The sequence below is a fragment of the Oncorhynchus mykiss genome, chromosome 10 (genome assembly GCF_013265735.2).
Source record: "Oncorhynchus mykiss isolate Arlee chromosome 10, USDA_OmykA_1.1, whole genome shotgun sequence".
NCBI classification, from domain to species: Eukaryota; Metazoa; Chordata; class Actinopteri; order Salmoniformes; family Salmonidae; genus Oncorhynchus; species Oncorhynchus mykiss.
In genome coordinates this window covers 1,461,439-1,475,726 of record NC_048574.1, presented here as the reverse complement: position 1 = coordinate 1,475,726, position 14,288 = coordinate 1,461,439, and the positions used below count along the sequence as shown (strand labels likewise).

At 43.2% G+C, this 14,288-nt stretch overlaps 1 protein-coding gene across 2 annotated transcripts in view; it reads right to left on the bottom strand.

The window, feature by feature from the left end:
• The window catches only part of LOC110534821 (serine/threonine-protein kinase DCLK1-like), a 114,054-nt gene that overhangs the window by 28,765 nt on the left and 71,001 nt on the right, over nucleotides 1-14,288 (bottom strand). For both annotated transcript variants that reach the window (XM_036989463.1, XM_036989464.1), the window contains one exon: nucleotides 7,281-7,378. In XM_036989463.1, coding sequence (XP_036845358.1) covers nucleotides 7,281-7,378 — 98 coding nt within the window. The remainder of the gene's footprint in view (nucleotides 1-7,280; nucleotides 7,379-14,288) is intronic.

Sequence of the window (14,288 nt, the reverse complement as noted above, 5' to 3'; positions counted from 1 at the left end):
CTAGCTGGTTATGCTGGCATACCAGCCTTCGCTGTGCTTTGAACACTGGTGAGCAGCATAAGCTAAAATAAAACCAGTATCAAGTCTCATTAAGCGGGCTTGCAGAGTTACATTTAATTCCTATCGGAAATCTAGCCAGAGTGAATTAGTGCAATCTGCAGTCAGAATGACAGCCGGGCTAGAACCATGAATGAAGGAGACTAGATAAACCATTTCAGCAACAGGTGCGATAAGTACAATTAACAGATTGTAGAAACAGTGATTTATCTTTGTGTACCATAAGATACAGGAATTGATGAATTAGTTAATTGAGGAATTAGTTAGTTGATGAATGCAAAAACACAGATATTGCAACATCTTCTAAAAATATAACTGGACTAGAGCATGCTGGGAAATATGATAAGGACGGGCGTGGTTTTGCAGACCAGCAATATGCTGATTATTTGAGAGGGAGTAAACCTCGCTGGGACTTTGAACTCACAACCTCTCGGTTCCCAGCGACCTGAATTTCCTTCTACGCCAATGGATCTGTGGGACAAAGATTTAAATTTTTTTAAATAATAGACATTCTGTTGTTTGTCCATGTAGGGGAACCCTTTTGAGTCTCATTTATAACCCTCTCATGAAGAACCCCCTGGTTCCATGTAGAACCCTCTCATGAAGAACCCTCTGGTTCCATGTAGAACCCTTTGATTTGCCCCTGTAGGGGAACACCTTTCACTTCCATGTAGAACCCTCTCATGAAGAACACTCGGGGTTCCATGTAGAACCAATGACAGGTTCTACAGTTCTATTGATAGGCTAATTCAGATGTGCTTATGGCTCAAACTGTTAAAATGTACCTGTAATTTGACAGTAAGTTACCAGCTACTGAGTTGCAGTGGAATTAAAGTGTTATTGTTGTAAAATGACTTGTTGTTGTTTACATTACTTTCACTGCAGTTTTAAATGAGGGGGTAATGTGTACATTAGCATATTTGGAGGCATGGTCTAAAATATTTTGTATTGGTGCCAACCGATACTGGAAGTGTTGTGAACCAATTTGAGGTGTTACCAATTCGTTATGTTGATGGCTGAGCAGCTCATTTATCCACTCCCATTTCTACAATCGTGCATTATTAACAGGTCACTGTGAATTTTTCAATAACTTAATGCAGTAGGTCAGTTTGCTGCAAGTAGTTACTATGAAATCTTCAGTAACTTACTATAGCTGATCGCTGTCATGCTCACTGACCTGATGGTGTTGCAGGAACTGACAGAGTTAGTTGTCTGTTAAGCTTCCAGTAAGTTACTGACAGTTAGTTGCATGTTAAGCTTCCAGTACGTTACTGACAGTTAGTTGCCTGTTAAGCTTCCAGTAAGTTACTGACAGTTAGTTGCTTGTTAAGCTTCCAGTAAGTTACTGACAGTTAGTTGCCTGTGAGTTACTAGCAGATACTGGCTATTAAGTCAGTGGGAATTTTTTCAATAACTTGATGACAGCTGGTTGCCAATTAGTTGATTGGAAAATTCACAGCAACAAGATGTACTCTGGTCTTTACATAAATAATATATGTGTGAAATGTATTTTGATGTAGAATGGACCATTAGCATGCACCCATCTGTCTCTAAACAGGGGCAGGGGAAAAATACATGCCATCTCTGCACTTAAATAGGGCATGGAGGATGCTTTTCCCCGTGGTTTATTTTCATGCCAGCCAGGTAGGCTATACTCCTGTTGTAAATATAAGCAATGTACTTAACATAAGAAAAGTTGAGAAATAAATATTGTAAGCCTAAAAAAAAGCTGATGGGATCCTCCTCTTTTTAATAGAGGCCATCACTCTGTTTTCTCCCGCAATTGCATATCCTATAGAAATGTTGCGTAACATGAGCTCATGGGCTCTCATGGAGAGTCTGATCTGATTTTCCATTACATTTGCATTAATGAACTTCCGTCCAAAAGCTGTCAAGTTCAAATCCCCAAAGGAATTTAGCACACTTCACATCAAGTGTCCCTGCTACATTAACATGGGCGTTGTCAGATAATAAAACCATTTGTTTACTTGATTCTGGGCAACTTTCAGAAAAGTGCAGGAATGTATTTCTGGCGTTAAATCTGTGGCCGATCTCATCGTCTATCATGTCCAGAGACCAGGTGACGTAGCAGGACATTCAGGTCATTATCAACCAAGAGGTTGCGAGTTTAAATCATAAATCTGAAGTAATCAACATTCAGCAGCATACTGTCCTTTTACAGCAATAACACCTTAATTCAGCTGTAAAACAAAATACGGTAACTTGTTGTTTACCGTATTTTCACTGCAACCAGTAGCCTGTAATGTACTGTAAAAATTACGGTACACTACATGGCATTTCAGAAAAACATGATGGACAGGATGGTTCTTCACAACCACTACAGCAGTAACAAACCCTTCCTGATATGCCCTCCCCCTCCTTCTCCCCCTCCTTCTTCTTCTGTATTATGGTGGGCCGCTAACAAATATATGTGCCAATGTCGCCACCTACTGTATTGGCTGTGTATCAGCTAACTGGCTGTGAAATCAACTAACCCTGCAGCCATTAAAAGCTTAATCCACCAATCCCTCTCAACCCTGGCAAACAACCCCTCAATAACTATTTCTTCTCTTTTTTGTGTATGCTGGTCAAGCTGATCTGCAAAACCACGCCCATCATTTAACATTTCCTGCTTCCTGCCTGCTCTATTACAGTTAGATTTGTAGAATTGTTTGTTTCAAATCTATGTGTATGCGTGTACTCATTGTCCATGTATTAATCAATGGATGAATCTTATTCTAAACAAAGATAAATGTCATAACTTTTTTCGAAACTAATCCAATCTTTTGTTACTGAAATGGTTGTTCCCGTGTAATTGGTTTAGATGTTCTCATTTCTTAAATCTTGCTAACCCTGGCTGACATTCTGATTACAGATTCTAAATGTTGGATATCTCCACACAGGTTGGATTCCAATAGGAATTACACTTCACTTTGCAAGCCAGCATAATGTGACTTAGCAGGGTCTCCAGTGTCCAAAACACAACGAAGGCTGGTCACCAGCTAAATCACAACGAAGGCCGGTCACCAGCCAAAACACAGTGAAGGCCGGTCACCAGCCAAAACACAGTGAAGGCCGGTCACCAGCCAAAACACAACGAAGGCCGGTCACCAGCCAAAACACAGTGAAGGCCGGTCACCAGCCAAAACACAACAAAGGCCAGTCACCAGCCAAAACACAACGAAGGTCATTCACCAGCTAAAACACAACGAAGGCCGGTCACCAGCCAAAACACAACGAAGGTCGTTCACTAGCTAAAACACAACGAAGGTCGTTCACCAGCTAAAACACAACGAAGGCCGGTCACCAGCTAAAAAACAACGAAGGCTTGTCACCAGATAACCCACAACGAAGGCTGGTCACCAGCTAAACCACAAAGAAGGCTGGTCACCAGCTAAACCACAACAAAAGTCGGTCACCAGCCAAAACACAACGAAGGCCGGTCACCAGCTAAAAAACAACGAAGGCTTGTCACCAGATAACCCACAACGAAGGCTGGTCACCAGCTAAACCACAAAGAAGGCTGGTCACCAGCTAAACCACAACAAAAGTCGGTCACCAGCCAAAACACAACGAAGGCCGGTCACCAGCTAAACCACAACGAAGGCTGGTCACCAGCCAAAACACAACGAAGGATGGTCACCAGCTGGTCATTTTGTTTTGGCTGGTGACCAGCCTTTGTTGTGTTTTTCGTTGTTTTTCTTCAGCAGGGGAGATAGCTGTACTACCAGTGGACATGGCAGTATACTACTAAATGACTACAATGTAAATGTGTGTGTGGGTACTGTTCTCTCCCTCAGCATTCACAGGAAATCAAACCAGAGAGAAAGAGAGAGACCTACTTAAAATACAGCACACACTCTAGTCCCTACCCAGGAACGTACTGAACTCTACATAGTTCAACTCAATAATAAACCTCAATATGACCGTCAGTCTGCTGGAGTGACGCTATGAGTTACAGAGGCTACAGTATACAGGAGAGAGCGGATGGAAAATAATATACTGCCTTCCGTTGTGGGTGTGGCAGCAAAGCAATCTTTGCATGCAATTAGTGGAAGAGCTGCTCTGGCGTGAAACGGAGGCATGCTTCACCCGCTCTGAAAGAGTGGCAGACATGCTCCGGCGTCTGTGCTTTGTCTTCCCCCATTCACAGACGGACTTCCCCGTTCTCATAGCCCAGTTTAGAAGACCCCGGCGCAACCTTAAGAAGACCCCGGCGCGACCTTAAGAAGACCCCGGCGCGACCTTAAGAAAACCCCGGCACGACCCTAAGAAAACCCCGGCACGACCTTAAGAAAACCCCGGCACGACCTTAAGAAGACCCCGGCACGACCGTACAGAGCAGATGGTCTTTGACTGTATAATACACTGTTACTGACAGTGTTACTTTACTGGAGAGGACAGGCGAGACGAGAAGACAGTCATCATAATCAATAATCAACTCATTGTTTAGTAGGCCTGAGGGCCAGGTTCCACAATCGATTCATCCTGTTACTGACAGTGTTACTTTACTGGAGAGGACAGGCGAGACGAGAAGACAGTCATCCTAATCAATAATCAACTAATTGTTTAGTAGGCCTGAGGGCCAGGTTCCACAATCGATTAATCCTGTTACTGACAGTGTTACTTTACTAGAGAGGACAGGCGAGACGAGAAGACAGTCATCCTAATCAATAATCAACTCATTGTTTAGTAGGCCTGAGGGCCAGGTTCCACAATCAATTAATCCTGTTACTGACAGTGTTACTTTACTGGAGAGGACAGGCGAGACGAGAAGACAGTCATCCTAATCAATAATCAACTAATTGTTTAGTAGGCCTGAGGGCCAGGTTCCACAATCGACACGAGCACGAGACTAAAACCAGACCAAATCAATCAATCTCTGCACATTACGCACGCACGCACGCACGCACGCACGCACACGCACACACACACACACACACACACACACACACACACACACACACACACACTGTTTTGGGAGGTGGGTCATCTAGGGAATAGGGGCTATTTTGGGAGGTGGGTCATCTAGGGAATAGGGGCTATTTTGAAACTCAAACATCTTCCACTTGAGTTGCATGCTCCTGTTATAGTATATTCCAGTACAGTATTAGAGTCTAGCAGGGCTGGGGGTCAATTCCAATTAAATCATGTCAATTCAGGAAGTAAACTTTAAAGACAATTTAACATTTTTTAAAAAGTACATATATTTTCAATGACTTCTCAATGAACTGACGGAGTAGAAGCTATTTAGTTCAAACGTGCACTGTCTTTAAATTGACTGCCTTTAAGTTGTTATTACCTCCAGCCCTGGTGTCTAGCTTTCAGCTTCAGTCAACATACCCTGCACAGTGTCCATCGCTACATATCACATGACCCCTTATTCCCTACATAGTGCACTAACATTCACCACTATCTGGATTTACAGCAATATATATATATTCTTTTAAATGTGTATCTATGGGTGATTAGTGGACAATAGTAGTGCACTGTGTAGTGACTAGGATATCATTTGAGACACAACCAATGACTACGAGAATAGAAAAGGCAGAAGATTCTCCAGAATACGGACACATTATCACCACAGAAAGGAAAATTCAAGGAAAAAAATATCAACAGGATTCCGGAACTACATCATTGGAATTTTAACATGAGCTCGAGTATTTCCAGAATTCCCGAAGCAGCAGCGTGACAGGCCAAGGGTCGGAAACCTTCTGAGACTCTAAGGATTGTGGGATTTGTAGTTTGTGACTCTAGGTTGTAGACTGGGACTTGTTCTTCTCCTGGGAACATAGAGGGAGTGTGTTATAGAGCGTAAGGGTATGTGTGTCGGTTTAGGGTTAGGAGCTAGGGTTAGGTTTAGGGTTAGGAGCTAAGGTTAGGTTTAGGGTTAGGAGCTAGGGTTAGGGTTAGGAGCTAGGGTTAGGAGCTAGAGTTAGGAGCTAGGGTTAGGGTTAAGAGCTAGGGTTAGGTTTATGGTTAGGAGCTAGGGTTAGGATTAGGGTTAGGAGCTAGGGTTAGGTTTAGGGTTAGGAGCTAGGTTTAGGGTTAAGAGCTAGGGTTAGGTTTATGGTTAGGAGCTAGGGTTAGGATTAGGGTTAGGAGCTAGGGTTAGGAGCTAGGGTTAGGTTTATGGTTAGGAGCTAGGATTAGGTTTAGGGTTAGGAGCTAGGGTTAGGTTTAGGGTTAGGAGCTAGGGTTAGGAGCTAGGGTTAGGTTTAGGGTTAAGAGTTAGGGTTAGGAGCTAGGGTTAGGTTTAGGGTTAGGAGCTAGGGTTAGGTTCATGGTTAGGAGCTAGGGTTAGGAGCTAGGGTTAGGTTTAGGGTTAGGAGCTAGGGTTAGGTTTAGGGTTAGGAGCTAGGGTTAGGTTTAGGGTTAGGAGCTAGGCTTAGGAGCTAGGGTTAGGAGCTAGGGTTAGGTTTAGGGTTAGGTTTAGGGTTAGGAGCTAGGGTTATGGTTAGGAGCTAGGGTTAGGTTTAGGGTTAGGAGCTAGGTTTAGGTTTAAGGTTAGGAGCTAGGGTTAGGAGCTAGGGTTAGGTTTAAGGTTAAGGTTAGGGTTAGGCTACGAGTAAGAGATAGGGTTAGGGTTTAGGGAAAATAGGATTTTGAATGGGACTGAATTGTGTGTCCCCAAGATTAGCTGTACAAGATTGTGTATGTGGTCTTACCCTGCTAGGTCTGAGGTCTGTAGCAGGACAGGGTGTAGCAGGACAGGGTGTGTATGTGGTCTTACCCTGCTAGGTCTGAGGTCTGTAGCAGGACAGGGTGTAGCAGGACAGGGTGTAGCAGGACAGGGTGTGTATGTGGTCTTACCCTGCTAGGTCTGAGGTCTGTAGCAGGACAGGGTGTAGCAGGACAGGGTGTAGCAGGACAGGGTGTGTATGTGGTCTTACCCTGCTAGGTCTGAGGTCTGTAGCAGGACAGGGTGTAGCAGGACAGGGTGTAGCAGGACCGGGTGTAGCAGGACAGATTGTGTATGTGGTCTTACCCTGCTAGGTCTGAGGTCTGTAGCAGGACAGGGTGTAGCAGGACAGGGTGTAACAGAACAGCATGTAGCAGGACAGATTGTGTATGTGGTCTTACCCTGCTAGGTCTGAGGTCTGTAGCAGGACAGGGTGTAGCAGGACAGGGTGTAGCAGGACAGGGTGTAGCAGGACAGGGTGTAGCGGGACAGGGTGTAGCAGGACCGGGTGTAGCAGGACAGATTGTGTATGTGGTCTTACCCTGCTAGGTCTGAAGTCTGTAGCAGGGCTGGAAGGGGAGGGGCTGGGAGATTTCCCCGAGCAAGGAGTGGACAGATGACTGGTTGGATTCCCGTTAACTAGAGAGAGAGAGAGAGAGAGAGAGAGATAGAGAGTGAGAGAGAGAGAGAGAGAGAGAGAGAGAGAGAGAGAGAGAGAGAGAGAGAAAGAGAGACAGAGAGAGAGAGAGAGAGACAGAGAGAGGGAGAGACAGAGAGAGAGAGAGAGAGACAAAGAGAGAGACAAAGAGAAAGACAGAGAGAGAGAGAGAGAGAGAGAGAGAGAGAGAGAGACAAAGAGAGACAAAGAGAGACAAAGAGAGACAAAGAGAGAGAAAAACAGAGAGAGAGAAAACAGGGCACAGTGAGTGAATTAATAAAGTTCAACAGCAGTATTACCTAGAACCCTGTTAAATTACTGTATGTCAGAACAACAGTAGTATTACCTTGAACCCTGTTATATTACTGTCTCTCAGAACAACAGCAGAATTACCTAGAACCCAGTTATATTACTGTCTGTCAGAACAACAGCGGTATTACCTAGAACCCTGTCATATTATCGCCGGTCTCAAAACAACAGCAGTATTACATAGAACCCTGTTATATTACTCTCTGTCTCAGAACAACAGCAGTATTACCTAGAACCCAGTTATATTACTGTCTGTCTCAGAACAACCGCAGCATTATCTAGAACCCAGTTATATTACTGTCTGTCTCAGAACAACAGCAGTATTACCTAGAACCAAGTTATATTAAAGTCTCTCAGAACAACAGCAGTATTACCTAGAACCCTGTTATATTACTCTCTGTCTCAGATCAACAGCAGTATTACTTTAGAACCCAGTTATATTACTGTCTCAGAACAACAGCAGTATTACCTAGAACCCAGTTATATTACTGTCTTTCAGAACAACAGCAGTATTACCTAGAACCCTGTTATATTACTGTCTCAGAACACCAGCAGTATTACCTAGAACCCTGTTATATTACTGTCTCAGAACAACAGCAGTATTACCTAGAACCCTGTTATATTACTCTCTGTCTCAGATCAACAGCAGTATTACTTTAGAACCCAGTTATATTACTGTCTCAGAACAACAGCAGTATTACCTAGAACCCAGTTATATTACTGTCTGTCTCAGAACAACCGCAGCATTATCTAGAACCCAGTTATATTACTGTCTCAGAACAACAGCAGTATTACCTAGAACCCAGTTATATTACTGTCTCAGAACAACGGCAGTATTACCTAGAACCCAGTTATATTACTGTCTCAGAACAACAGCAGTATTACCTAGATCCCAGTTATATTACTGTCTGTCTCAGAACAACCGCAGCATTATCTAGAACCCAGTAATATTACTGTCTCAGAACAACAGCAGTATTACCTAGAACCCAGTTATATTACTGTCTCAGAACAACGGCAGTATTACCTAGAACCCAGTTATATTACTGTCTCAGAACAACAGCAGTATTACCTAGAACCCAGTTATATTACTGTCTCAGAACAACAGCAGTATTACCTAGAACCCAGTTATATTACTGTCTCAGAACAACAGCAGTATTACCTAGAACCCAGTTATATTACTGTCTCAGAACAACAGCAGTATTACCTAGAACCCAGTTATATTACTGTCTCAGAACAACAGCAGTATTACCTAGAACCCAGTTATATTACTGTCTCAGAACAACAGCAGTATTACCTAGAACCCAGTTATATTACTGTCTCAGAACAACAGCAGTATTACCTAGAACCCAGTTATATTACTGTCTCAGAACAACAGCAGTATTACCTAGGCTTGACGATGAGTTGGTTATTTGAATCAGCTGTTTAGTTCTGGGGCAAAAACCAAAACGTGCACCCCTGGGGGCCCAGGACCACTGTAATATTCCTCAGAACAGATAACACAATCCCCCTCCACGTCCATAGAAATGAGAAGAGGAGAGGTGGGTGGACAAGAACGGGATGAGGAGGAAGAGGTGGGTGGACGAGAAAGAGAGGAGGAGAAGAGGAAGAGGAGGAATAGGAACCCACAATGCTGATTCTTCATTCAGTCAAATATAAACCCATGTTTTTCAATGCATGTACACTCTTAGAAAAAAAGGTGCTAAGTAGAACCATACAGGGTTGGTCAGTAGAACCATACAGGGTTGGTCAGTAGAACCATACAGGGTTGGTTAGTAGAACCATACAGGGTTGGTCAGTAGAACCATACAGGGTGGGTTAGTAGAACCGTACAGGGTTGGTCAGTAGAACCATACAGGGTTGGTCAGTAGAACCATACAGGGTCGGTTAGTAGAACCGTACAGGGTTGGTCAGTAGAACCATACAGGGTTGGTCAGTAGAACCATACAGGGTTGGTCAGTAGAACCATACAGGGTTGGTCAGTAGAACCATACAGGGTCGGTCAGTAGAACCGTACAGGGTTGGTCAGTAGAACCATACAGGGTCGGTTAGTAGAACCATACAGGGTTGGTCAGTAGAACCATACAGGGTTGGTCAGTAGAACCATACAGGGTTGGTCAGTAGAACCATACAGGGTTGGTCAGTAGAACCATACAGAGTTGGTCAGTAGAACCATACAGGGTCGGTTAGTAGAACCATACAGGGTTGGTCAATAGAACCATACAGGGTTGGTCAGTAGAACCATACAGGGTTGGTCAGTAGAACCATACAGGGTTGGTCAGTAGAACCATACAGAGTTGGTCAGTAGAACCATACAGGGTCGGTTAGTAGAACCATACAGGGTTGGTCAGTAGAACCATACAGGGTCGGTTAGTAGAACCATACAGGGTTGGTCAGTAGAACCATACAGAGTTGGTCAGTAGAACTATACAGGGGTCTTCGGTTTGTCCCCATAGAGGAACCATTTTTGGTGCAGAGGGTTCTACCTGGAACCCTCAATGAAGGGTTCTTCATAGAACCCCCTGTAAATGGGGTCTACCTAGAACCCTCAATGAAGGGTTCTTCATAGAACCCCCTGTAAATGGGGTCTACCTAGAACCCTCAATGAAGGGTTCTTCATAGAACCCCCTGTAAATGGGTCTACCTAGAACCCTCAATGAACAGTTCCACCAGCCTTATTAGCATTTTAAATGGTATTATTTATGATAATATAAATATTATAATATTTTTATTGGAGGACCACAGTGGTGTTAGGAAACTCCTGGTTTACAGGCCACATCTGGCCTGGGAGTCAAATTTTTGCTGGCTTGTGAAGTGATGTGTTGCAATCCAGCTAGAATTACAATATCCAACAAGAGGAATTGTTAACCACCTGCATTAAAAATGACTGCCAGGGTAGAGAAAATATAATACTGAGACTAGCTCAATCATCTAACCTGGAACAACCATTTCAGTAACGGGGCGGCAAGGTAGCCTAGTGGTTAGAGTGTAGAGGCGGCAGGTAGCCTAGTGGTTAGAGTGTAGAGGCGGCAGGCAGCCTAGTGGTTAGAGTGTAGAGGCGGCAGGGTAGCCTAGTGGTTAGAGTGTAGAGGCGGCAGGTAGCCTAGTGGTTAGAGTGTAGAGGCGGCAGGTAGCCTAGTGGTTAGAGTGTAGAGGCGGCAGGGTAGCCTAGTGGTTAGAGTGTAGGGGGGGCAGGTAGCCTAGTGGTTAGAGTGTAGAGGGGGCAGGTAGCCTAGTGGTTAGAGTGTAGAGGCGGCAGGTAGCCTAGTGGTTAGAGTGTAGAGGCGGCAGGGTAGCCTAGTGGTTAGAGTGTAGAGGCGGCAGGGTAGCCTAGTGGTTAGAGCGTTGGACTAGTAACTGAAAGGTTACAAGTTCAAATCCCCGAGCTGACAAGGTAAAAATCTGTCGTTCTGCCCCTGAACAGGCAGTTAACCCACTGTTCCTAGGCCGTCATTGAAAATAAGAATTTGTTCTTAACTGACTTGCCTAGTTAAATAAAATAAAGAGGAACTAGCTCACTAGCTTGAAAAACATTGTTGACAATTCCAATTAGGCTCGCCAGAGAAATTATACAGCCAACATTTATTCTATATCGACGATAACCAAACAGTTGGATCATACATATCATTTGTGAAACCATGATGTTATGTGTTGAAAGGAAGTCGCATGCAATTTCAATGTTATTTCAGTTGCTTTACGTCTCTGCAAATTTGCTTGAGATAATCCCACTGCAACACGGCTCACAGAGTCCCAGCCAACTCAGCCTACTGGCTCCCAACACACTTCCTTCCTTTTTTTTCCCTCAAATGTTGATCATTTTTTATCGGGGAAAAATATTATGGGGGTTGTTTTAGTCACTCAAAAGGCTTTTTTCACATGGGAATCAGAATGACTCAATGTGAGTTTGAAGCAGCAGCAGAGGAGTAAATTGAAGCCAAACTCAGAATGAACTCAAGACAACACGGACCTGAGGGAGAAACTAGGATCAAATGAATACCGCTCACTCTCTCTTTCTGTGTGAAGGGTTCCTCTCTCCCTCTCTCTAACCCTCTCCCCCGTCCTCCTCTCTCTCTGTTCCTCCTCTCTCTCCCTCGTCCTCCACTCTGTCCCCCGTCCTCATCTGTCCCCCATCCTCCTCTCTCTCTCTTCCTCCTCTCTCTCCCCATCCTCCTCTCTCTGTGTTCCTCCTCTCTCTCCCTCTCTCTAACCCTCTCCCCTCTCCCCCGTCCTCCTCTCTCTGTGTTCCTCCTCTCTCTCCCTCGTCCTCCTCTCTGTCCCCCGTCCTCCTCTGTCCCCCATCCTCCTCTCTCTCTCTTCCTCCCCTCTCCCCCGTCCTCCTCTCTGTGTTCCTCCTCTCTCTCCCTCGTCCTCCACTCTGTCCCCCGTCCTCCTCTGTCCCCCATCCTCCTCTCTCTCTCTTCCTCCTCTCTCTCCCCATCCTCCTCTCTCTCCCCATCCTCCTCTCTCTCTCTTCCTCCTCTCTCTCCCTCAAACTCAACCTTCTCTCCCAAAACTCCCACCTCCCAACATAAAAAAAATACTACATACTGTAGAATACTATTGTTACTGTAATTTAATTATGCAAATGTTCATAATCTATTTTATGAGAATTTGTAAGATTCTTGTTTGCATAAAATAGACGGAGACCAGTCTTTTTAATAATAGGTAACAGAATTTATTCTCGGAGCGCGCTCCCACTTCACCACGAGCAACAGTTTATATACAGGTCATGACGTCATTTCATTGCTTTAACAGAATCCCCTCCTCTCGACCGGGACAAAGTGAGGTGAAAAGTTCATTCTAACTTATTAACACACTCCCAGGTAACTTTTGACCCCTCAACATTATCAATCACCATAACAGAAAACCTAGGAATGCACTCAATGTCTTATCTAAAAACCCCAGAGCTCAGTTCCGTAGGTTCAACCATAGGCTAACGACCTTATTTGTTTTCACAGTCCACAACCCATTTGTTTCTTCCTAGTTGGAATGGTGTTCATTAACTTTAATTACTCCTTGTCCGTGTCACACAATCCCATCGTAAGAACTCATATTGTTAATCAGATATAATAAAACAGAGTATAAGTTTACTTAGTTACAATTCTATTTAAAATGGGGATAATGATTATTCATTTATTCCTAATAATTCTAACAACTATACAACACACTGTAGTATCCCTTGATCATGTACTGATTAGAATGTTTCATGCCTACTTTACAGTAAATACTATAGTCATGTCTGTAAAACACTACAGTAAATACTACAGTAAATACTACAGTAAATACTACAGTAAATACTATAGTCATGTCTGTAAAAACACTACAATAAACACAACAGTAAATACTACAGTAAATACTATAGTCATGTCTGTAAAAACACCACAATAAATACTACAGTAAATACTATAGTCATGTCTGTAAAACACTACAGTAAATACTACAGTAAATACTATAGTAAACACTACAGTAAATACTACAGTAAATACAACAGTAAATACTATAGTCATGTCTGTATAAACACTACAGTAAACACTACAGTAAATACTACAGTAAATACTATAGTCATGTCTGTAAAAACACTACAGTAAACACTACAGTAAATACTATAGTCATGTCTGTAAAAACACTACAGTAAACACTACAGTAAATACTATAGTCATGTCTGTAAAAACACTACAGTAAATACTACAGTAAACACTACAGTAAATACTACAGTAAATACTATAGTCATGTCTGTAAAAACACTACAATAAACACAACAGTAAATACTACAGTAAATACTATAGTCATGTCTGTAAAAACACTACAGTAAACACTACAGTAAATACTATAGTCATGTCTGTAAAAACACTACAGTAAATACTACAGTAAACACTACAGTAAACACTACAGTAAATACTACAGTAAATACTACATTCATGTCAGTAAAAACACTACAGTAAATTCTACAGTCATGTCAGTCTCCCCCAACTACCCCTATACGCAGCCCACCTCCCAAATCTCCCACCTCTCCCCCAACTGCCCATAAACCAAGCCCATCTCCTGGGGCCATGCAACTAGTTCAGTTACACAAAGTAGAAGAAGACCTTACTGGGGGAAAGGTCTCACTCAGAGACACAAAGTGCGATATCGCCTGTCCTTGTCTTGGGGGAAATATATGTTGATAAACATCCATAGGCTACACAAAAACCTAGTTCATTAATGGTTCAGTGTATAAATATCAACACTAACAGTCTTCATCTAAATACAGGACGTTGTATATGTAATGTAAATGTAAATAACCCAGAGCAAATCCAGCATCACCATTGCGAAACCACTGGAGCTCATTCTGTCTTCCTCTCAACCAACCACGTGAATATCCACTTCCTTTACATTATTATCATCTTCTAAAGAGCATATTTAACTGAGAAAATAACAGACACAACCAAAAGCCTCATTCCGTTACGAGTCCGTCCTTCAGCAGGTTAAGAAACTCTCTTGGGGAACAACGTTGAGAAAAGAACGCTGTAAACCTTCGCGGCATCATTTCGACCCAATTGTGAGTTAAAATATCGAATCAAATTGTATTTGTCACATGCTTCGTAA